Below are 23214 nucleotides of genomic sequence, written 5' to 3' on the forward strand. Positions count from 1 at the left end.
TGGGTAGATTCCCTTTCGTTTTAATTAATCAATTGAACTACCGTTTTAAAAAATAAGTGTGGTGTCTTTCAATCTACCGAAACATTGTGAAAGGTATTTTCTAATATCTTTCACAAAAGAACTGACACAAAGCTCAACGTTATAAAAATGGTTTGACAAAGCGGGATGAATAGGATTAATTCAGGAACTGAAATTTACAGCCGAACGTGTTTACGACTACATCGCAAATGTAAACTTTGAATAATTTACATATCCGTATATCTATAGCAGATAACATTTTGTAAGGGTTTGATAAGGTTTTTATCTTATCACATGGGTATGATAATTGGGAAATGTTAAGAGAAATTACAGAAATTACAGAGCTTAAATTACAGACGCGAACTGCATGGAATCAAACTGGTGTAGTAGAAATGGCATCCAACACGGACTCCACTTTGCAAGCACAGCTGCCAGCTGTTAATGGGGTATCAATACCCTATTTTTGAATACTTCTTTTCATCTCAGAATTCTTTGTTTATAAACAGTAGCGCACAAATCAGTCTCTCAGTAGAGAGAATTCACCGTAGAATTGTCCCTAGTGTCAACCGCAGCCATTAATCCACATCGACAAGTTAGAAACCTCTTTATATACACCCTGAAATGTGTGCTGTAAAAACTATAAATAAACGGGTTGGCTGCAGCAGAAGCTATGGTTAATAACTGACTTAGTTTCCAGATTAATTCCCCTTCATACCAATTGAAATAACGAAGTGTTCGAGTGAAAATGAAAGGAGACCAAAACGCGAAAAAAACTATCGTCACTACCCCTAACATTCGACTCGCCTTCTTATGGCGCGCTCGCATAGAGAGAGCGATCTGTTGTGTTGGTGCGACCTGTGACTTAAAAACGCGTTTGATCTTCAACTGCGTCCAAATCATGATTAATAGAGGAACAAAGAATAGTACAGCCGCGGTCAAACTGTAGTAAATCCGCCTTCCGAGATGCGTCCATGCGTCGTTCATACAGCGTATAAAAACGGTGTTACTGTTCGAAGTTTCTTCCGTCAAATTGTACGCGTAGAGAAGAGGTGAGCATAGCAATACGGCCAAAATCCACACAATTATCGATCGAGATCTTCTTTCTTTAACTCGCTGAAAGCGTGATTTTATTCGTAAATCCGAGATAGACTTGACCCTCTCGCGGCTGATTGCCATTAGGGTGAGTATTCCCGCGGAGTAGCATAACTCGACAAGAAAACCCTGAAGCTTACATAAAATGGGTCCCATGGTCCATTCGTAGAGTATCGCGTAGACAGCGTCAAAAATTGTCAACTGCGTGAAAAGGAGGTCCGCAACAGCAAGATTGGCGATGTAAAGATTAAAAAACGTCGTGCGAGTTGGCTGAAAGGCTGTGTTTCCTATATTTTTAGCGCAGATGTACAATACCACTGCATTTCCTGCACTAGAGGTCGAATACACAATGATGTAAAAGCACATGAAGAATATTCCCATGAGTGAATTCAATGTTAAACCTTTTGCCACTTCGTTGTGGACTGTAGAGTTGGGAGTGAAATTGGGTTCTGCAGTAGAATTGACTACATCCAACTGCATAATTTCGTGATCTTGGTAAATCATTAAGCGGCATTTATCAACACAAAGACGTCCTCGGTGGGCCGGCAATGACGTACTGATAGCGATCAAAATGCTCGAAAATCAGTTTGAAATTCTAGTTCCTCTAGCCTTTTTCTGTTGAGGCTTTCCGCGGAGAACGTCATTCAAATGGCATTAAAATTCAAACACAGGCTAGAACACTTTCGTAGCAACGATGGAAAATTCTGATAGGTTAAAGAGTACAGTATTTTCTGAATGACACCTGTCGTTTGCCGGAGTACATAAAAGTTGTTGGAAAATGGCATTGGCGTATATATTTTAAAGCCACGTCAGTTTAAATTCTAATGTTTGTTTGCGCACTACAACAAAGATTGACAAAGATGGCCATTTTTCGTATAAATAGGAAACTGATTTTTAAACGGTGCAGGGAGTAAAGAAACCAGTCTTTACGCAATTTCTCAGTCGCAATCCCTCAGAGAAAAAATAGAAAAGCAGATGTCTTGCAAACTCGTTATTAATAATAATTTGCTGTTTGCAATTAAAGTAATAAAGACGAGCTGATTATCACCCCTGATATTTTGTCGTTACTTCATTTGCGGAGACCAACAAATGGGATAAGGGTATAACGCCTTTTTTAACCTACTTAAAAGAATAAAAGCAAGTCATTTTGCTAAATTTATTACTATCTCGGTGACGGTGAAAAATCAAAAAATTTTAATCACAGGTTTCACATTCGGTGTGAAAGGTTCTTTCATGAAGTGGCTTCTGCACATGTTACTATACAAGATATTCTCACAGACTGGTAAAAATGAATGTTGTTAATTATATTCATGCACTGTAAACAAACGGAATGGATGTCAAACCTTGACTTGAAATCTAAATAAATTGCATAATAAATAATTTTTTTATTTTTTGATAACCTTCGAAAAAGGACAATAGGGTTAGGGAGAAAAGTTGTTCGTGTGCTGTTGAACTCTTTCATTGTTTTAGTCTTCACTAAAATGATTTTTCGAAGAGGGGAAGACAAACAAGATTGGTTAGCGAGTAAAGCAGACAGTTAAGATCTTGCCATTTAGCTGGTTCAAATACTGCCTGCGTCACGTTAGTACACAGTTACATGATTATCAAAAAAATGTTTACTTTGCTTTGATACAAAACTGTTTTGGTTACTCTGTTGGCAAACTTTCTTCTTGATTCGACAACCGAATACGAAATGTTTCTTAACACGACGGATACATGTTCCATTTTGGTCGCTATTTCCGAGGGTCATGTCGTACTTGCCCAATAGTCCCTTTACAAGCCACATTTGAATAACCCACATTTAGCGTTAAACTTTTATAATAAATATCTCATCCGCTTGATGCTGTTTGAAGAGATATAACAAAACGATAATAAACAATATGGATTAATATAATAAGCAGTGACTGCAGATTTTTTCTCCAAAATAACTTATTCAAGTCGCTTTGATCCGTATTGTTCTGTTCTTTCAATGAAGCATTGCATGGTCGACATCCTCTGTTGATAGTCGCTCCAGGTTCCGCTCGCCTCTATGCTTTTCGTGCAATTGGTTTTCGAAGCATTCTCTGTCAAGACTTTTAAACTAATATTTTTTTCAAGACATTTTTCTTGAACACATCAACATCGTAATGATATTTTATTCAGCCTTCAATCAAAATTAATCCCACACAGAAGCAATTAATCAACGCTTTATGCTTGTCTCGCACGCATAAAGTAACAACGTTGCTGAGTTTTTTTACTTTGCCCCAGGTTCGCTAGGTCACACCTTTAAATCCTGTCGAGTGCGAAAACTCTTTTAAAGATTCTTTAACCAAATTTAAATGAGTTGAACCACTGCACGGATATATATCCTGTCGTTCAATTTCATCGCCGTATTTCATATACACGTTTCAATATAGGTATTGTCTTTCAGACCAAGAGAACAGTCTAGTTATTACAAGAAAGAAAGTTTCTTTTTGCAAGACGATCTTTTTTGATATTAACTAAAGGGTGTATTGAAAAAAAAAAGACTTTTTAAAGTCTACATCCATTCAAGTGTCTGATAGGGTCAAGTTTAATGTATTTAAGGAGAATTGCTATTTTACCGAGAGGCGATTAACGACCAAACTCCGCTCCGTTTCTAGAACACTTGAAAACTACCCATACATCATTCTTCAAGCAGCACAGCACTAAAAACTCCCGACTAACTTACAGGGAAATGTATATTACAGATAGAGGGGGAAATTATTAATAATATCTTAGAGGTTTCTACAGAGAAAAAAGGATGGACCAATATTATTTATGAATGGAACCGAACCGGACACCTAAGTCTGACTTTCACGTGCGATCCGCCCTCGCCTTCACGCCCCGTGTTCCAGTTTGCAAAGGGCATAAAAGCAGTATATCGTTCTTTTTTATTCTACGTGGGCTTGTGCTGGTGTAATCTCGATAAGTTTAGAGCACTTTGATTAAAACAGCTGATATTTTGAAAATCACGGACTAGGCTAAATCCTCCACCAAATATGTTATACCTTCAAATTTTTTAGGGAACTAGCTCTCGAGCACACCACACTCGACGAAAGACACCAAGACTCTCAAACCGTATTTTTTCTTCTTTCTTTAATTACTCGGTTCTTCTGTACACAATTCTACTTACAAGTTTACTTCATTTTGTGTGACTCTGGTTGATCTCTAGGACGCTCACACTTTGATATCACTGGATACGTCTCATTGACTTGTGCTGATAAACGTTCACTTCAACTACGGAATTCTTTCTCCACGCTTCTACACACTGTCTACGTTCTTTTCTACTCTGCCCTCTACTTTTCAAAAACTTCCTTTGCCGCTTTCTCTCCGCTCTCTCGAGCTCTCTCCTCACCAAGCGAGCTCTAACGAACATGCTTATAAATTCGCTATTGATAGATACGGGTGGGCATGCCAGCTGGCTAACCTTGGAAGATTTTAAAAACATTTGTTTTTCGAACACTATACAAACATTTTCACGAGACTTTCGGAATGAATAAACAAATTACAATGCTTTTGATCAACTGAATCAACCTCTGACTGCGTTAGCCAAAACAAGAACTTTCGTGTGGTTCTACTGAAATCAAGGTCAGAAGATAAACTTATGGAAGTTAGACAAGACCGATCGGTTACCGTGGACTTTGCAGCTCCTTGTAATAGAGTCCCGAGAACAAACTAGGGAGGGAAAGGGAATAAGTGAGTGCCGCTGACCGCCTGTCAGGCCCTAACTTTATCACGGTCTACCGGTCTCTGAGTGGAAAGCTTGGGAGGTCCTATGGAACAAATATCGGGGCGCCTAAACTGAAGGAGCCGCGTGGGAGGTCCGTGTATTTGTTACTCCCTAACGCTCTCAAAACTTCCTCCATAAACAGCTTGTAACTGGTAAACGGGTAAGTATTAATCGCTGTTTGTGAAATTAGAATGGTTATTAATGGAAGGACGCCTATTGCTAACCGTGCTATACACTTAACTTGACGCCTCTCAAATGGAGGGTGTTTGAATCCTAACCAGGACTAACTCGTTCAACCGTCAATACATAGGCTCGAAAACAGACCGCTGTTCGGGAAATTAAAACATGCTACTCGCCTCGGATAAGTGAAAACCGGACAGCGGTGAGCGGGGAAATCGGGTCCAGTCTTCGCATCAACGGATCATCCAGTTTATAGTCAGCAGATTACTTATTAAGCCTCAAAAAGCATACAACTATTTCTTTGTTTCAACATATCCATCAGAAATGTTGCAAATATTACCGTAATATTTGATATTAAAAGCTTTCTTGTTTAGGATTCACGTCGGTGGAACATATCTCAGTGTAAATTCACCTTTATGGAAATTGAAGTGATATGGTTTTGTCTCAATTCTGTGAACTGTGTCTCAATATTATTATAAATAGCCCTAAACTGTATTAGCATGGGCTTATTTGGGCACATGCGAAATAGAGGATTGACGGCCACTATCATCGACCAAGTTTAATAATTAACAAACATATCAAAACAATATTTATTCTTTTTGGAAATGTTTCCGAACATTTCTTTATCTGCATTTTAGAGGTTTTTGTTTATGACGCTTCTTTGTCTCCTTTGTAGTCAACTATGTAGTCACAGCATCCGTTTGCGTCGTCTGTATAATTCAGAGACGTACAAAAGTCAGTTTCTTAAGTATTTGCCTTAGGTCAGATTGAACTACCTGTATATCAACAAGAAACTCTGATTGCAAAATAAAAAACTCACATCTATACAGAAATAAACAGAAGGAAAAAAACAAAATAAAAGGGGAAAAGTAAGATTAACTGATTATAAAGGTTAGATAATCATCTTAACCATAATTCCCAAGTTAAGCATTGAGTTGGTACCGCGATTATATTGGATGCCAATTTAATCTCCTTAGGGGAAAAGATCTTCGAGTAGCTGATATGCTCGCACAAATCTAATTGATTTATCAACCGTTAAAAAATATTTCTGCCTGCTTTATTTGTATGTTGGCTTTTTCTGATGGGCTCTTGATAAGGACAGACTTGTAATATTCAAGCCTGTTACATGCTCACCCCCGCTTGCTAGGCTAATGACTCAGCAGGAGACCTTTTCTTGGCTCTTTGCGGCTTTGTGAAGCTTGAAAGTAAGTCAACCAATTAAATTAATAATGTTTGAAGCTCCTTTTAATTCAATCGGGCCTTTCTTGCAATAATTTCTACGTGTAGATTTGCTTGTCGCCGGTAATCAAAGTGCGTGACGGACATCGTTCTGGTGATGTCACTCAGGAAGTTCGTAATACAAATTTAAAAACGAAAACTTCCGGAAAACAACTTAAAGGTTGTGTTTTTCTCGACCTCTGCCTTAACTTTTGAAAATAAGTCTCTCGTACGCTTCTATGGAAGAAACAGAGAACGGAACGTTGTCGGTGTATATTGGAAGGAAGTCTAGAAGATAAATATTCTGTGTGGCTGAGCCAAACAATTGATATAGACTTGTTGTCGTCTTTTATTCCTACTAGGAATTACAAACCACGGTTCCGGTCACGAACTCCACACGACAATGGCAGTGATTTTGAGGGCAGGCGTGCCTCACTCTTGGTGTGTCTACGCGCACTGCGATCATCCAATGAAATGTCAGTGCCCAAGAGAGCGTGTAGGAGTATACATGAACAGGAAATTGCAAATTCAAAGTGTTGTGGTCAGTGCATCTTTAATTAGGAGGGAGAGGACGTGTAATAGAAATACGAATCAACTAGTTGTGTTTTTCCGTCTGAAAACGAGTGGTTATGTTTGATTGCTCCACTACACCTTTGGTACTCGAAAAGAGGCATGACAGAAATTTGATAGTGGCGTAATATTGCAGAAGGGCCTTGACAGCGAAGCGACTCGGAGTAGGACCTGGCGTTTAAAAATCTAGCAGCTGGCGTTTAGAAAATTTAGCACCTTGAGAATGGCAACAAACGACTGCTGCGAGATGAACAACACTTCAAAACCCTCTGTTGTGGACGAAGAATATCCCTTATCGCTGGTTGTAGGATATGGAATCTTGTATGTTGCTTTCTTCACATTCGCCTTCTTTGGAAACATTATGGCTCTGTTAACATGCTACAAGAAATACCACACATCTCAATCGATTCTTCTCTGTTACATCTCGAGTCTTGCGCTCGCAGATCTTTTGTTCGCCATCCTCTCCATTTTTGACACCGTCTACTTCTTTCTGGGTGATTGGCCTGGTGGCAATCCTGTGTGTAAAATTCAAGGGACTCTGATCGAGATATCGTACTCCGCATCAATATTGACCCTAGTAGCAATCAGTTATGAAAGATCGCGATCTGTCACATCGACAAGTCTGGCCAGAAATCGCGGTGTTGAGCAGCGCACCATAGTCATAAAAATACTATGGATTGTGTCGGTTGTTCTATGCGCGCCTTTATTCTACGGTTACGCAACGAAAGAAGAGAAAGGCGTGCAGCTCTGTTTGAACACTAACTGGGGTGACAGCGGGAGGCAAACCTACTACATACTTCAAGCAGTTTTCATCTTCATTTGCCCTTTAATTTTCATGATTTGGGCGCATACGAGGATTTTGCGCGTTCTGCGAACGCACGTTAAGAACACTTCAGGACTGGGATCCGTCGAGTCAAAACAACACAAGGTAACAAAGATGTTAGCTGTAGTAACCCTGGTCTTTTTTTGTTGTTGGTCTCCGTTTATCATCGTTCGCGCACTACGCTATTTTTACGTCTACGAGGGGAACGAACTGTGGAAACTCACGCAACTGATCATATTCGGAAATTCGGCAGCCAATCCAATTTTGTACTGCTTCTACAGCGGACAGTTCCGACGATCTTTCAAAGAGATTATCAGATGTAAATTCAAAATTGAAGCTCGACGTAAAAGTCGCACTGGAAGTCACTCAACCTTCGCTTTGCACAAGATCCGTCATGACAACGTTAAAAGAACCGCTGCGATAGAAGTGGCTCTCGATTCAACACTGAACAGCTCCACTACGGATTTTCTCTAGAAATGGAAGATCGCATGTTTCTATGCCATTCTACTAGCCTCTGAAAACAATTTTCCGCGCGTCTACTGAGAACATGAATATTTTAAGAATTCCCACTTGTAAACAACTCATTGAAAGCGCATTTTGACTGTCTGTATCTCTCACTTGGTGGTTCGAGGACTTTCATCGGAAAAAGTGCACTTTGTTTCAAAAATGAAAAAGAATATCAACAGGGGTCGAGGACCTCTTATTGCGAGTTATATTGAAGTTTGGATCTCAGATCAAAACATTGTTACCTACTTGGATCATGTCGTTTCAATTGTTGAATACTAAACAGCCGGATCTAGCAATTATAACGCAATTTCCGTCCGAAATTTTATGACCACGTAAATTGTTTTTTGCTTATGATGATAATAATACCGCCAATTTCTTTCACAGCATGTAAGCAGATGAACTTTTCGCGAACAGGCGTTCATTTATGTTGCAGGATATTATGTGATATATCAGATTGGTTTCTTTCTTGGAAGGCGTGTCAGTTGCGGCATAAGAAAATACATATTTCAGGTCAATATAATTTTCTAGAATAACATCTGCTTCTTGGTAATTTAATCAACTCCTCTGAATTTTAAATGTGAATACCATAATTAGATTTTGTTGGGTTTTTGGATCTCGATTATTTTGACATTGTTGACCATTACGCCGACATCATCTAAAAAATCTCAAATACTAGGTATATGGAAAGATTCCTCTCTTTTTAGTTTCAAAGAAATCTTGTAAGCAAACCAAGGGTGGTAATTAGGAATGGAAACCTGAGCAAATTAAATTTTATCCAGTGAAGCATGTCGCTCATCGAAACACTTGTTTGGCTGACATTGCACTATCCTGAAGGCTAAAAATGAAAAAAGCGCCCCTTATAAAAATTTGATCTTTAATTTGGACAAACTAAGTGGTAAACGGCATTGTAACTTACAGTACCGGTGAATAAAGGCTGATAGTTTCGAAAGAAACTGTTTGACGCTGCGTCGGTGGGGGTAACGAAATAATTTGGATATATCAACAAAGTTGAAATGGTAAATTGGCCACCGTAACGATTACAAAAGCTGACGTTTCTAGCGTTAGCCTTTCGTCGGAGTGAATATTACTGTATCGGTGTCAACCGACTTGAATGATATAAAAGTTGTAATGTTTATTCTTCAGTTAGGTTTTTAGCATGAAGGAGCTCTATGAGTCATTTTATAGGAGAATCATTTTAAGAGGCTAGGGTGCATTGGGATTTCGATTTGGAGTTTTGGCAATATTTTGGTTTTTGTGCTCAAGAACCTCCCTTTTTTTAGTTTCGGTGTTCATTGCGGTTTGCGTATTTTCCCCTTTTTAGCCGTTTGCTTTTGAACTTTTGTACAGTTTTGCGTTTTCTAATAGACCCCAATGACCCCCTCTTGCAAAAAATTTAAGATTCACTCCCAAAACCCTGGAAGAGTATCATGAAACGCTAGAACTTACCAGGGAAATCGAACTTTTAAGCAGCTGTCTGTGTCATGCTCTCGCGCCTTTGGGCATGATCTCAAGCCAAATATTTTTCTGTCCGGCCCGTCAACTAAATCAGTATGAGTCGCTATCGGGGCGTATTGTTGATTTAAGACTGACGAAAACAACTGGAAGAAAAATTTTTTTTGCCACGCATGAAACGTTCAGCACTTTTGAAGTAGTGTTTGTCTTTTTCTTTTTCTCTCTCGCTTTTTTCCCGTTTTGGTCTACAAATCACTGATCAAGTACCCAAAACCTTGATACTTTTGCCCCTACCCTTTAGCCATGGCCCTTACGAGTCTTACAGCAGTGTGCAAATGATGAAATGTTTAAACCGGAGTTCAAATGCCGAAAGGAAAAAATTGACAAACGAAGAATTGGCTTTTTGGTGGAAAACCCGAAGCTCGAAGAATACAGCTTTTAATTTTCGTGCCGTTTCCGTCACCGAACGAAAGATCTACGTTCTTCGTCGGGAAATCGTTTTATGACTGTAGTTCCCAGCGATCCTTGCATGATAGGTTTGCAACTTTACCGCCATGAAGTAGAGAAGTACTTTAGAACTGTTGGTGACTGAAATGCCACGTTGAATGTGTAGTTTGATATGTTTTTATATATTTAAAGCAGACCTAATCTTTGTTCGTACCGTATGTTAATTCTGGCCATCTTACTCAAATTCATTGCTTGTCACAGCCCAGAAACTTTCATCCATCGCTCTTGCGTCGGATCCAAGAAAACAAGAAGTCTTTACATCCAATCCGGTAAGGTGTGCTCCTTTCATTTTTAAGAAAATCTTCAGCTCAGTGTGGCATCGGATCTATACGATTTGTTTCACGCTGACATAAGTTAAAAGAATGGGTATTAATTTTTTGAGAAGAAATTAGTTTTTGGATTGTCACACGAGGATTGCGTGACGTTACAGAGAGAAAATAGAAGGGCGCGCGTAGATCTGACAAATCAACAGTGGTTTACCGTGGTCTGTACTCTTATCGACAACGATATTTGTCGTCACAGTGGTCTAAAGGTTGTGGACCAAGGAGGTGCAGCTGAGTGGGTGCACAACAAATTTTGACCACCTTGATGATGAACATCATTTTCTGTAAGAGTAGACCATGCTAAACCACTGTTTATTTGTTTTTTTGTTTTTTTTTTCAACAAAATACAGACATCAAATAACATGATTCTTTCAGTGCATGTCACCTTGCCTGACATATTGATGCCAGGAGTGTTGCCTGTACTCTCATCCGCATGAGCAAATTGGTCAATCAGATTGCAATATTACTACTAATTGTGGTGAAAATAGAATTTCTCTTTGATGAGCTCACTTTTGAGCCATGAAGTTGAATACGAGAAGAGAAATTCCATATCTACAGGCAACCATCTATTATTTTATTTATTATAGAAGCACAATAGCCCTTTACTGACAAGAGAGGTTAACTTTACTAATGAATGAAAAAATAGGATCCACAATCCCTAAAAAAAAAAATTTTTAAAGTGCATTGGCGATAATGCTCAAGATGAAAAAATGTGTTGAATCATTAGGTAAATATTAAATGTTTAATGATTGACTTTTTCCTTACTGAGAGAAGAAATCTTTTCAGGTACATGGGCAAAAATCAGCCAGTGGCAAATCTTTCATTTGGCAATTTTTGTTATCTGTCATGAAAAATGTCATTAACAAAGCCACTGAGTATGTAACTTCGGTTTTTCCATTTGTATTTTGGTTTCTTCCCTTTCTAGGAAATTTAGAAAGTGACTGTCTGCAAGCGTTACAAATTTTTCAGTGACTTAGCAGCCATAATCCAAGAAAATTTTGACAAATGATCTTGGGCTGAGACTGGCGAAGGCTTTGCCCTTCATTAACAGAACAGGGTGGTGCGAAAGGTAAGAGGGCATGTTATTACATTTGTATGATAAAAAGTAGGTACCCCTCAGATGAAAAGTGCTTTTCTCGCACGATGATTGGCCAGCTCAGAAGTGAGTAGCAAGTACCATTCACCTCTGAGTAGCTGAAGAGAGAAAAAATCACACACCTAGAGTTTAATTTCTTACCATTTTTGGTATATTGAAAGAAATAAACTGGTTTTTCATATTTGTGTGGTATATAGTAAAACAATTATTCACCTCAGTGTCAGTGAGAGTGGTAGGTATTTACCGAGCTGCAAAGCTCCGCTTCAGTGAATAATTATTAATTAGTATATACTAAAAGAGTAGATATGGTTAAAGGTGCACTCTGTTTAGCTACTCAAACACTGAATATCCTTAGCTATTCGCCTCCAAGCAACTCACACCCAAAAACATTGTAATTATCGCAGGAATAAACAAGTTAAAAATCGTGTTTTGGAGGTATATTACCTCACTAATCTGGTTTATTAAAAACTGGATCATTGAATAATGCATTTCAAGACTTTTTATTGGCTTAGCCATTATGGTATATGAGCCAATATATCATAATCCAATATCTGTACATTGTAACATCCAGTTTCTTCTTACAAAATAAAGTTGAGAAGATTTGTCTAATATCTTGGGGGCGTTTTTTTTTTTTGATAGAACAATTATTCCACTCGTGTTTGTTGGATATGAGATGATTATAGCCAACTCAGTGCTATGCGCCTCATTGGCTATCTATCATCTCATATCCAACGCGCACTCGTGGAATAATTGTTAAATATACTTAAACAACAATTCACTTTATTGTTGGCGGCTAGCACCGCATAATAACTTAGCTGCTCCCTAGCGCAGTAAAGATCAACCACTAGCCACCTCCACTTTGATGACTAGTTGTTAATTATAGAAAAAGGAAAGTACAGATAACTCATCCCATGATGCATCACTTTTGACTTAAGATTCAGTGTTTACATTCTAAAATTTCATTACATAAGGCAACTTGTAATAAAAACAGGCTAGTCCGACATTAATTTTTACCAGCCTTGGGTATTGGACAGCACTTTTGTCACACTCTGAATGTATGGGCCACTTGGCTTATAAGACTTGATGTTCTTGCATTAGTGCTTTTGTAAAGAAAAGGATAACTTAAACATGCTTATACATTAAACTTTGTATCAAATCATGATCCAAAAGCTCTAAGTTATGAAACAGATTTTTTCTAATTCCTACCTGCTGTAGAAGTGAATGATTGTTGCTTAATATGTAACATTGAACAAGTTCCTATATTTGTAAATTACTTTTCTTACCATCTTCTTGTATTACTTAACAATCAGTGAACATCCACATATTTTGTTATTAATTGTGAACCTGTCCACTTACCAACTGATTTGAATGATTAATGTACTGTCTGGCTCACCCACTGACTGACTGGTAAGCTGACTTACAGATAGACAGATTGACTGACTCTCTGGCTTACTTACTGTCCCACTGGCTTGTTGACAAACAAACTGACTGACTCGCTAGCCAACTCACTGACCAGCTGACTGACTAAATGACTTATCATTGACTGACTGGCTGACCGACTAACTGGCAGACTGGGAGACTGACTGAGTGATGGACTGACTGGCTGACTGACTAACTGACCAACTAGCTGACTGGGAGACTGACTGGGTGATGAACTGACTGGCTGAATGACTGACTTACTGACTGACTAACTGGCAGACTGGGAGACTGACTGGGTGATGGACTGACTGTCTGACTGACTAACTGGCAGACTGGGAGACTGACTAAGTGATGGACTGACTGACTGACTGACTAACTGACCAACTAACTGACTGGGAGGCTGACTGGGTGATGGACTGACTGGCTGAATGACTGACTTACTGACTGACTAACTGGCAGACTGGGAGACTGACTGGGTGATGGACTGACTTGCTGACTGACTAACTGACTGACTGAAAGACTGACTGAGGGATGGACTGACTTGCTGACTGACTAACTGGTAGACTGCCTGACTGACTGAGTGATGGACTGACTGGCTGACTGACCAACTGACCGACTAACTGACTGACTGGGAGACTAACTGAGTAATGGACTGACTGGCTGACTGACTAACTGGCAGACTGGAAGACTGACTGAGTGATGGACTGACTGGCTGACTGACTAACTGACCGACTAACTGACTGGGAGACTGACTGGGTGATGAACTGACTGGCTGACTGATTAACTGACTTACTGGGAGACTGACTGGGTGATGGACTGACTGGGTGATGGACTGACTGGGTGATGGACTGACTGGCTGACCGACTAACTGGCAGACTGGGAGACTGACTGAGTGATTTACAGACTGGCTGACTGACTAACTGACCAACTAATTGACTGCGAGACTGACTTGGTGATGGACTGACTTGCTGACTGACTGACTTGCTGACTGACTAACTGACTGGGAGACTGACTGAGTGATGGACTGACTGGCTGACCGACTAACTGGCAGACTGGGAGATTGACTGAGTGATGGACTGACTGGCTGACTGACTAACTGACTGACTGGGAGACTGAGTGAGTAATGGACTGACTGGCTCACCGACTAACTGGCAGACTGTGAGACTGACTGAGTGATGGACTGACTAACTGGCAGACTGGGAGACTGACTGAGTGATGGACTGACTGGCTGACTGACTAACTGACAGACTGGGAGACTGACTGGGTGATGGACTGACTTGCTGACTGACTAACTGGGAGACTGACTGAGTGATGGACTGACTGGCTGACTGACTAACTGGGAGACTGACTGAGTGATGGACTGACTTGCTGACTGACTAACTGACCGACTGGGAGACTGACTGAGTGATGGACTGACTGAGTGATGGACTGACTGACTAACTTACCAACTAATTGACTGGGAGAGTGACTGGGTGATGGACTGACTTGCTGACTGACTAACTGACTGGGAGACTGACTGAGTGATGGACTGACTGGCTGACCGACTAACTGGCAGACTGGGAGACTGACTGAGTGATGGACTGACTGGCTGACTGACTAACTGACTGACTAACTGACTGGGAGACTGACTGAGTGATGGACTGACTGCCTGACCGACTAACTGGCAGACTGAGAGACTGACTGAGTAATGGACTGACTTGCTGACTGACTAACTGGCAGACTGTGAGACTGACTGAGTAATGGACTGACTTGCTGACTGACTAACTGGCAGACTGGGAGACTGACTGAGTGATGGACTGACTTGCTGACTGACTAACTGGCAGACTGTGAGACTGACTGAGTGATGGACTGACTTGCTGACTGACTAACTGGCAGACTGTGAGACTGACTGAGTAATGGACTGACTTGCTGACTGACTAACTGGCAGACTGTGAGACTGACTGAGTAATGGACTGACTTGCTGACTGACTAACTGGCAGACTGTGAGACTGACTGAGTAATGGACTGACTTGCTGACTGACTAACTGGCAGACTGGGAGACTGACTGAGTGATGGACTGACTTGCTGACTGACTAACTGGCCGACTGTGAGACTGACTGAGTGACGGACTGACTTGCTGACTGACTAACTGGCAGACTGTGAGACTGACTGAGTGATGGACTGACTTGCTGACTGACTAACTGGCAGACTGTGAGACTGACTGAGTGATGGACTGACTTGCTGACTGACTAACTGGCAGACTGTGAGACTGACTGAGTAATGGACTGACTTGCTGACTGACTAACTGGCAGACTGGGAGACTGACTGAGTGATGGACTGACTTGCTGACTGACTAACTGGCAGACTGGGAGACTGACTGAGTGATGGACTGACTTGCTGACTGACTAACTGGCAGACTGTGAGACTGACTGAGTGATGGACTGACTGGCTGACTGACTAACTGGCAGACTGCCTGACTGACTGGCTGACTTAGTCATTGGCTCACTTACTAACTGATTTACTCAATGACAGACTGATTGACTCACTGGCTGGCTTATTGATTTTCTCATGGATTTACTCAGAGACAGGCTTTCAGACTGACAGAGAAGTACCTCTTTGCTTTGTGAGGTCATGTTTTTTTATCTTGTTATAATTATATTGAATATAAAAGTTTAAATTGTAACTTTGAACAAATATCTGAAACATAGGGTTGAGATGAAAAACGCAGCATGTTTTTCTGATGTAGATTTGCACTTCACATTTTTTGTTCTTGTTTAGATGTTCCCTGTAGTCACTTATGATATGGATCACACATCAGAAGTGACTTAATTGTGAGAGACAGGATGCCATTATGATAATTATTTTGACATAACAGGGGCAGATCCAGGAATTTTTGATTGGGGGGGTCCAAACTTTGGTTCAGAAAGGACTGATGGACTCTTTTGAGGCAAATTACTTCTCCCCCACACCCCCACGCCCCCTCCAACCAGTCGCGGTTGCACGTTATAATTCCTTGGCCGCTTACCGTTTACTTGGATTAATTAATTTAAAAAATCAGCCAGTTAAAAAGTGATATACGATCCTTCGGATGGAAGAATTTCAGTCTCAAAGTTGTAAGCGTCAGGTCTGATGGGGGGGGGGTTCGGACCCCGGACCCTCCCCCTGGAACCGACACTGCATAACAGAAACCAATGACAATTAAATTTTTGATTTAATTGTTTCGATTTGTTTGTTTTACAACTGAGTCACCTGCATAGTAAATCATTGCAATTCAACCTATCATCACTAGCCTTCATCTGGTCACTACATTGTATGCAATTGGGGCTAGTTGTCATTATAGCTGGAGTCTATCTCTGTTTCCTTCCTGTGAATATCAGGAGTAATTTTGCTCCTGTTAGATGGAAGGTTAGTCCGTGGTAGCTTAACTTCTCCCTTCAAAGCAATTCATTTCCCTCACTAAGTGATCTTGTTTTACAGGAATCAGCTGTAGATGCCAACTGTAACACAGAATGTCAGCTGTTAACCACACTAGCTTCAATATTCAATTCTGATCAAAGCTGTGTTCTAAGAAAAATTGAAGGGAGCCCAGTACTCTGAAACTGTGAAATCCAGGGTGCCCAGCATATGCTTTTTATGAAAAAAACCAAGATTCCTGAGTCGCCCAAGAGCAAAAGTAAGGTCCCAGGGGCCACCAGGCACTGCTAGACCACAGCCCTCCTGACCTTAATGTGTAATTTATGGGTGATATTTTAAGGAGAAATTAGATGCTAGTCACTCTTAGGGGTCAAGGAGTTGAGGAACATGGGGGGAGGGGGTCAGGAGAAATTAGATGCTAGTCACTCTTAGGGGTCAAGGAGTTGAGGAACATGGGGGAGGGGGTCAGGAGAAGTTAGATGCTAGTCACTCTTAGGGGTCAAGGAGTTGAGGAACATGGGGGAGGGGGTCAGCAGAAATTAGATGCTAGTCACTCTTAGGGGTCAAGGAGTTGAGGAACATGGGGGAGGGGGTCAGGAGAAATTAGGTGCTAGTCACTCTTAGGGGTCAAAGAGTTGAGGAACATGGGGGAGGGGGTCAGGAGAAATTAGATGCTAGTCACTCTTAGGGGTCAAGGAGTTGAGGAACATGGGGGAGGGGGTCAGGAGAAATTAGATGCTAGTCACTCTTAGGGGTCAAGGAGTTTAGGAACATGGGGTAGGGGGTCAGGAGAAATTAGATGCTAGTCACTCTTAGCGGTCAAGGAGTTGAGGAACATGGGGGGAGGGGGTCAGGAGAAATTAGATGCTAGTCACTCTTAGGGGTCAAAGAGTTGAGGAACATGGGGGAGGGGGGTCAGGAGAAATTAGATGCTAGTCACTCTTAGGGGTCAAGATGGTCTTGAAATTTGGCCTTCATTTGTTCTTTAAGGAAGAACTTTGGTAAGCACCGTAAGAGTATCAACTTGATGGTCTTAGGTTAGAATCTAAATGGGCCCTTGTATAATCTAGTATTTTCACTTGACATTTATCTTACAACAGGTAACTTGTGGTCGCAGGATGAACAACTGAAGTCAGAAATCAGGAAGGATAAAAGAGAATAAAAGCATTCCAAGAGAGGAGGGGAGGATTGAACGGAACGTCTCTTGAACAAGGTGAGTTATTTTCTTTATTTGATACGATTATTTTAACTCCAATTGAATGTATTTTTGTTGCGATAGTGCACGGTACATACATGCAGGTTGCTGTATCTGTAAACATAATAATAATAATTTTATTAATTTCTATTGCGCAATTATCAATATCAATTTTCAATTGCTAAACAAGAATTTAGCATTATTCCATTATAGTTGCGGTTTTTTTTCTTAAATAGTGGCTAGAGTAAATCAATTAACTACAGAAACATCTTTAGTGTGGAAGAGACAAAAATTTTGATCGTAAGTTCATTGGAATTTTTTTGGCGGATTCCACTTTTTCCAATTTTCCAGTGATAGATTGGCGTAATTAAAAGTACAATATTTCTTTTCATGCTCGATCCACATAGTTTAAAAATCCACGCAAAACGTAAAACGATGTGAATATATATCATCAAACAGCTTGTACAGCTCAAAATGTGCCTTTGGCACTAAGAACTTTTGAAACAGAGATCGCAATGGCAATTTTTTTTATATTCTTGAATAAATCACTTTTTCTGTTGGATTCTGTCAGTCTTACAGTAAACTCGATCCTAGAGGGCTTAGCATTTTTGGATTTTGTTTTTCCATTGAGCTTTTTAATTTGATACCTTTCGAGAAATTTTTCAACGTAGTGAATCAAAATTTATGTCAAGCCCACCAGAATTCCACGTCAAATAAAAGTGTTTTTTTTTTCCAGAAATGTCTTAAAACCATTTTTCGGTGACATTCTTATAAAATTTTATTCTGGCTTTCGTGAAACGAAATCTTGGCCAGCTGAGTTGAATTTTCTGTAGATTTTCGAAAAAATATTTAGTTTTCAACTTTGTCGAAGGACAATAATAAGTTTAACCATGACGTAATTGTTTGAATGGCATCATTGATTTGAATTAATAGTGAAATTTTTCATCGTCTTATAAGTGTATTTTCAAACCGTTTTTCACCGGCCCATATCCAATATTCAGCATTTAGCGTGATTTAAGTGTCATTCCATGGCAGTCTAAACGGCACTAACTTCGCTCATTCCAAAGACGGAGCTTTTTTATCTACCCGTTGTATTTAAGGGTTTTTCGGTTTTTCGCACCAATATTCAGCGCTCTGATACAATGAAATATGTGAAGTTCTTATATTTTGAACTGCGGTATTAGATACGTATGATGCACGATCCTCGCATTAGATAGCGCTATTTAAGCAATAGCGAAAATCAGACCTGAAAAAAATCAGGCCTGTACGGGATTCGAACCACTGACCTCTGCGATACTGGTGCAGCGCTCTACCAATTGAGCTAACAAGCCAACTGGGAGCAGGCCGTTAAGTTGATTCGTAATAAACCCGTGAAAGTGATAAATCAGATACAATGAAACATATGAAGTTCATATATTTTGAACTGCGGTATTAGATACGTATGATGCTCGATCCTCTTCAGCGCTCTGTTAATATATATTCATTTAGAAGTGATAATGTCTGTTTTGTGATTGTTTCGCCTGTTAACTTAGTCATTTTGGCCGTAATTGAGCTTTTACTTATCAGTAAGTTCTCTTCCCACGAAACTAAATCTTAAAACCCTATTTAAATTTCGGTTTATCACTTAGACACTATTGTTATGAGGATATATTCGCTTACCAGTCGATTCGTACCCATGGATTATTCGTACCCAGACCATTCGTACCCAGGCTTAGACGTTTCGTACCCACTTTCGATCACTTCGTACCCAACTCTCTGGTCGATTCGTACTATAATTTTGTGTTGTAAATTTTCAAATGTAACTTTTAAAACAACACAAATTTCTTTCTCTAAACGGCAAAATTAGCCAATAAAATGATAACAACCTATACTAGCCAGTAAGATTAGGTAAAGTGTGATCTTTGCTGACGTCATTGTTTACATTTAACCTCAACCCAGATTTACAGAAAAAGTAATTAATAGTTCGATGTTAACACCGAAAAAAGTGTTTTCGAGGAGTTTTCTTACTTTTTGTTTAAAATTCCTTGCCTACAATAGAATGCGTTATTTCATAGAACAGACCAAATTACTTGAGGTCGTTAATTTTTATGCGAAAAGGTCAAAAGCATCAATGAAACCGCAAACCTGCAAAACACCTTTCTCAGTTTTTGAAAAGAAAAGTTTTCAATTTTAACAATATTTGACGCTTTTCTTGGTGCCCTGTTGCGTACAAGTAGCTGTCCCTGCCTTTTCCCCCCAAAGATAACAGTAAAAATTTTAGTTACCTTCGTTCCTCGTACTCTCGAAGATAGGTAAAATAGCACGCGAAGCGGAACAGGATTCGCATTTCCAAGGGATGTCTTCACCAGATCTGACTGCGTCCTTGCAGCCATCGCACAAAAGAGCTTCTTGACGCTTGTCGACGAATTTTTTGTACGTGATGCACCGATACGCCATTTTCTTTGAAAGTTTGTCTGAGCAGTTCAAGTGAACGAATGTTGAGAAAGTTTTCGAGGGACTTTTTATTGCTGGACCAATAGAAAAGTAAACAATAGTCATCTCTTGCGGGCCACTCACACAAGTATAAGACAACAACTTTAATTAGAATCTCAATATTTCGACTTTGAATTGCGATTTTCTCACAGGTACATTAAAAATATCTTTATTTGTATCTCATTCGTTTCAAGGAGTTTCACAAGCAAAACCTTTAAAAACGTTCTAAAGGTGGACCCTTAAACCAAAAGGATCGAAATTTTGACCATTTCGGTAATGCTGTTGTTTACTCTCTAATTTAATATATTCTAATTTAACACTTTTGAAATGAAAGAGAAAAAATTACATCCATCTTGCGCGCGACAAAGTTCAACAATATGTATAGGTAATCACATGATTTCGAGTGCAATTTGGAATAAATAAGCACGAGTAAATTTCTTCAGACCAACAAAATTGCATGAGCCCGTAGGGCGAGTACAATTTGTGGTCTTTGAAAAAATTTCTAAGTGGTTATTTATTCCAAATTGCACGAGAAAATCATGTGATTATCTATTTATAATGTACATGAAAAAATACGAGGTAGCTTCTCATAACTACGCAGAAGAAAAGCGCACGCATCACGTGCAAAATAATTTATTCAAACCCTGCAAATGACATTGACCTTGACATTGACCAATCATTCTGACCAATCAGAATGTCTGGTTTGTTTCTTTCTTTGCACTGAGTTAACTCTCTTCTGCACTGAATTAACTGAAAACTGCATTCATCTTAACCAATCAGAACTGAAAATTTTTTTCATGTATGTTATTAGGTAACAAATAAGATCACACATGCGCGTGCTAGCGTGCATTTTAATTGCTTTACGATTACTAGGATAAATGAAATAAATGTTTATGTTTGTTTTAAACATTTTGTCATAATTTATTGGGTACGCACTGATCGAAAGTGGGTACGAAATGTCTGAGCCTGGGTACGAATGGTCTGGGTACGAAACGAATGGATACCATATTATCTCAGGATTCTTTTTTTGGTGCGTGCAGTCGTTGTTACGCAAAGAAACTTCCACAATCTTTTCGAAGAAGAATAATTATTCTAATTGGGCTGACAGCAATCTATTTTATATTTTATATTTTGCTTTTACCTTTTTAAAACGGTTAAAGTTTAAATTGGAGGAAGTAGATCGATGCCCGTTACAATTTGCTGAAAAAATCGAGTACTGATAAACGTTGCTAGTTGTTATTTGTAATCGCTTAAACACGACGGAAACCTTTGCTATGCTATTTAAATCTAAACCTTATTCTGTCTAATACATTTGCAGATTGCTGGATAACAGAAGTCAGAATCAAGCATTAACAGATCAGTATGATGACCTTTCAAGCCAAAAGACAAGCTTAATTCAGAGGTAGAAGTAAATTTTTACTACAATCCCCACTCAAGTCAAATTTCAAGTTAAGTTCGTTTTTTCTGATATCCAAAAACCTTTTTCTCGGCCGGATTGTACCACAGTTGAACCAAATAAATGTTAACTAAAACAAAATTGCGTAGATTTTCTGTCTGTAATTTGAAGAATTTTCCGAGATTTTTTTCCTTGTTAACATGTTAAAATTTTTATTTTTCCCGCCAAAAAACTTAGAAAAATACAGGCGCTTAAAATACGCATGCGCCAGTTTTATTTTTTTGTAACTCTGTAACATCCGGTTAAAATGGCGTAATTTTCCCGCCAAAAAACTTAGAAAAATACAGGCGCCCAAAATACGCATGCGCCGATATTTTTTTTTTTCCAAATGTGTGTTAAAGACTTATTACTATTATATTTGTTTTTTTTTATGTAAGTCAATAAACTGAACAATCTTCACTGTCTGGTGTGATCTTTATTTCGCACAATAAATAGAAATATACAAAGGTTTGTCTTTCAATTCTTTAATTAAGTAATTAAAAAGGTGGCAAGAAAAATTCGTTCAAATATATACTAAGACTTTTGGCGGGAAAATTTAGAGCAATTTGCACAGAATTTCCCCTGACAACATTTTCGTCAAAAAATCCAAAATAGCCTCCCTTAAATTTTCCGCCAAAATATATGTAAACATCACTTTGTGAAAAAAATTTCGTACAAAAATTGTGAAATGGCCCTACCATCTAATTTCTTATTAGTATTTTTTTTTTGGAGAGACATCACCCTCACCGTAGAATTGAAGTGTTTCAAATTTTTTGCACAAAGTGATAAATACAGCTATTTACTCCAACGATAAACAACATGGCAAGCTAACTTCCTTTATGTCTGGCAAATTGGTTCGTTTAAAAAAAACTCGCTTTCTTAGATAATGTAAGCTTGCCATGTTGCTACAAACAAGACCTTTTTCAGCTATTTACTCTTTTTCCTCGCAAATTTTATGTAACTGGCTAATATTTCTTACAAGTGAACGTTTATCAACCAAATGATCGTGAAATATTTGTTCTCCTTTGGGCCAAGTCAGCAGTATTTTCTCTTTGATCACAATTGACCAGATAATCAGATAATTGCTTGGCTCCAGTTATCATTTTTAAGTTGTTTCTGCAATACTTTAGTTAAATCAAATTTTATTTCTCAGCAACTCAGATTTTAAATCTCCAAATTTTCCTATTCTGTGTTATAAAATTGTAGGCTGAAAGAGGTCTTTGAAGGTTACAAATGATAAGGTAAAACCCAATATCTGGTTCAAAGTAGAGGATTATCCAATAAACATATCTTTCAGTTAGTGTTACATTCAACAAAAACACTGTCACTCATTATACAGACCACATTAAAACTGTAATCATCAAACTATTTCATTTTTTTCTTTTCACCCGATGAGCAAAGGAAATGTTCAATTCTCTAACAGCTCTGAACTTTTAACTTCGTTGTTAAATACAGAATCATCCCAACTGAATTGATGAAGAATCTGAACGCGCTCTACTTTACTCCTCTTTTGCTTGACTTTGAAAGGCCATTTTGTTTTCACATAACTGTTATAATTACACTGTGCACTGAGACAAGAGAATTTATTCTTAATGGCTTTTAGAGTGTCCATGATGTACAAGAAAATCTGAATTGTCCACCCAGATTTTGTTCCTTCTTTATGCACTAGAAAATTGACAGTAGGTTGATCTCTAAAGAGCCTGTAATTCTACAAGGTATTTTCTTCGTATTCACGATCGCTTTTGTGGTCTGTACTACTTCAAGTTAAGAAAATTCTAGCAATC

At 39.0% G+C, this 23214-nt stretch overlaps 2 protein-coding genes and 1 long non-coding RNA gene across 5 annotated transcripts; 2 read left to right on the plus strand and 1 right to left on the minus strand.

The window, feature by feature from the left end:
* Nucleotides 1–4: 4 nt before the first annotated feature.
* Nucleotides 5–3507, minus strand: LOC148717341 (QRFP-like peptide receptor). Its single transcript, XM_088742746.1, has one exon. It carries the CDS (start codon nucleotides 1612–1614, stop codon nucleotides 544–546), a length of 1071 nt encoding a protein of 356 aa, XP_088598872.1. The 5' UTR covers nucleotides 1615–3507; the 3' UTR covers nucleotides 5–543.
* Nucleotides 3508–6293: 2786 nt separating this feature from the next.
* LOC111336800 (galanin receptor 2a) lies at nucleotides 6294–9091 on the plus strand. The gene has a single exon (XM_022942958.2). It carries the CDS (start codon nucleotides 7032–7034, stop codon nucleotides 8103–8105), a length of 1074 nt encoding a protein of 357 aa, XP_022798693.2. The 5' UTR covers nucleotides 6294–7031; the 3' UTR covers nucleotides 8106–9091.
* A 598-nt stretch (nucleotides 9092–9689) lies between these two features.
* On the plus strand, nucleotides 9690–21850 carry LOC148717342 (uncharacterized). 3 transcript variants are annotated; one of them, XR_015994524.1, is made up of 5 exons: nucleotides 9690–10366; nucleotides 11346–11489; nucleotides 15447–15542; nucleotides 16392–17541; nucleotides 21314–21850. It is a non-coding gene; the product is annotated as an uncharacterized LOC148717342 (long non-coding RNA). The 3 variants fall into 3 exon arrangements; XR_015994525.1 differs by lacking the exon at nucleotides 15447–15542 and having other exon boundaries at nucleotides 9691–10366; XR_015994523.1 differs by having other exon boundaries at nucleotides 9692–10366; nucleotides 15447–17541.
* The last annotated feature ends 1364 nt before the right edge of the window (nucleotides 21851–23214 follow it).

Source organism: Stylophora pistillata, chromosome 13, assembly GCF_964205215.1.
Source record: "Stylophora pistillata chromosome 13, jaStyPist1.2, whole genome shotgun sequence".
NCBI lineage: Eukaryota > Metazoa > Cnidaria > Anthozoa > Scleractinia > Pocilloporidae > Stylophora > Stylophora pistillata.

What these genes read in the sequence shown, in the direction of transcription:
- LOC148717341 (XM_088742746.1), bottom strand. Translation starts at nt 1,614, where the DNA reads ATGATTTACCAAGATCACGAAATTATGCAGTTGGATGTAGTCAATTCT.
- LOC111336800 (XM_022942958.2), top strand. Translation starts at nt 7,032, where the DNA reads ATGGCAACAAACGACTGCTGCGAGATGAACAACACTTCAAAACCCTCT.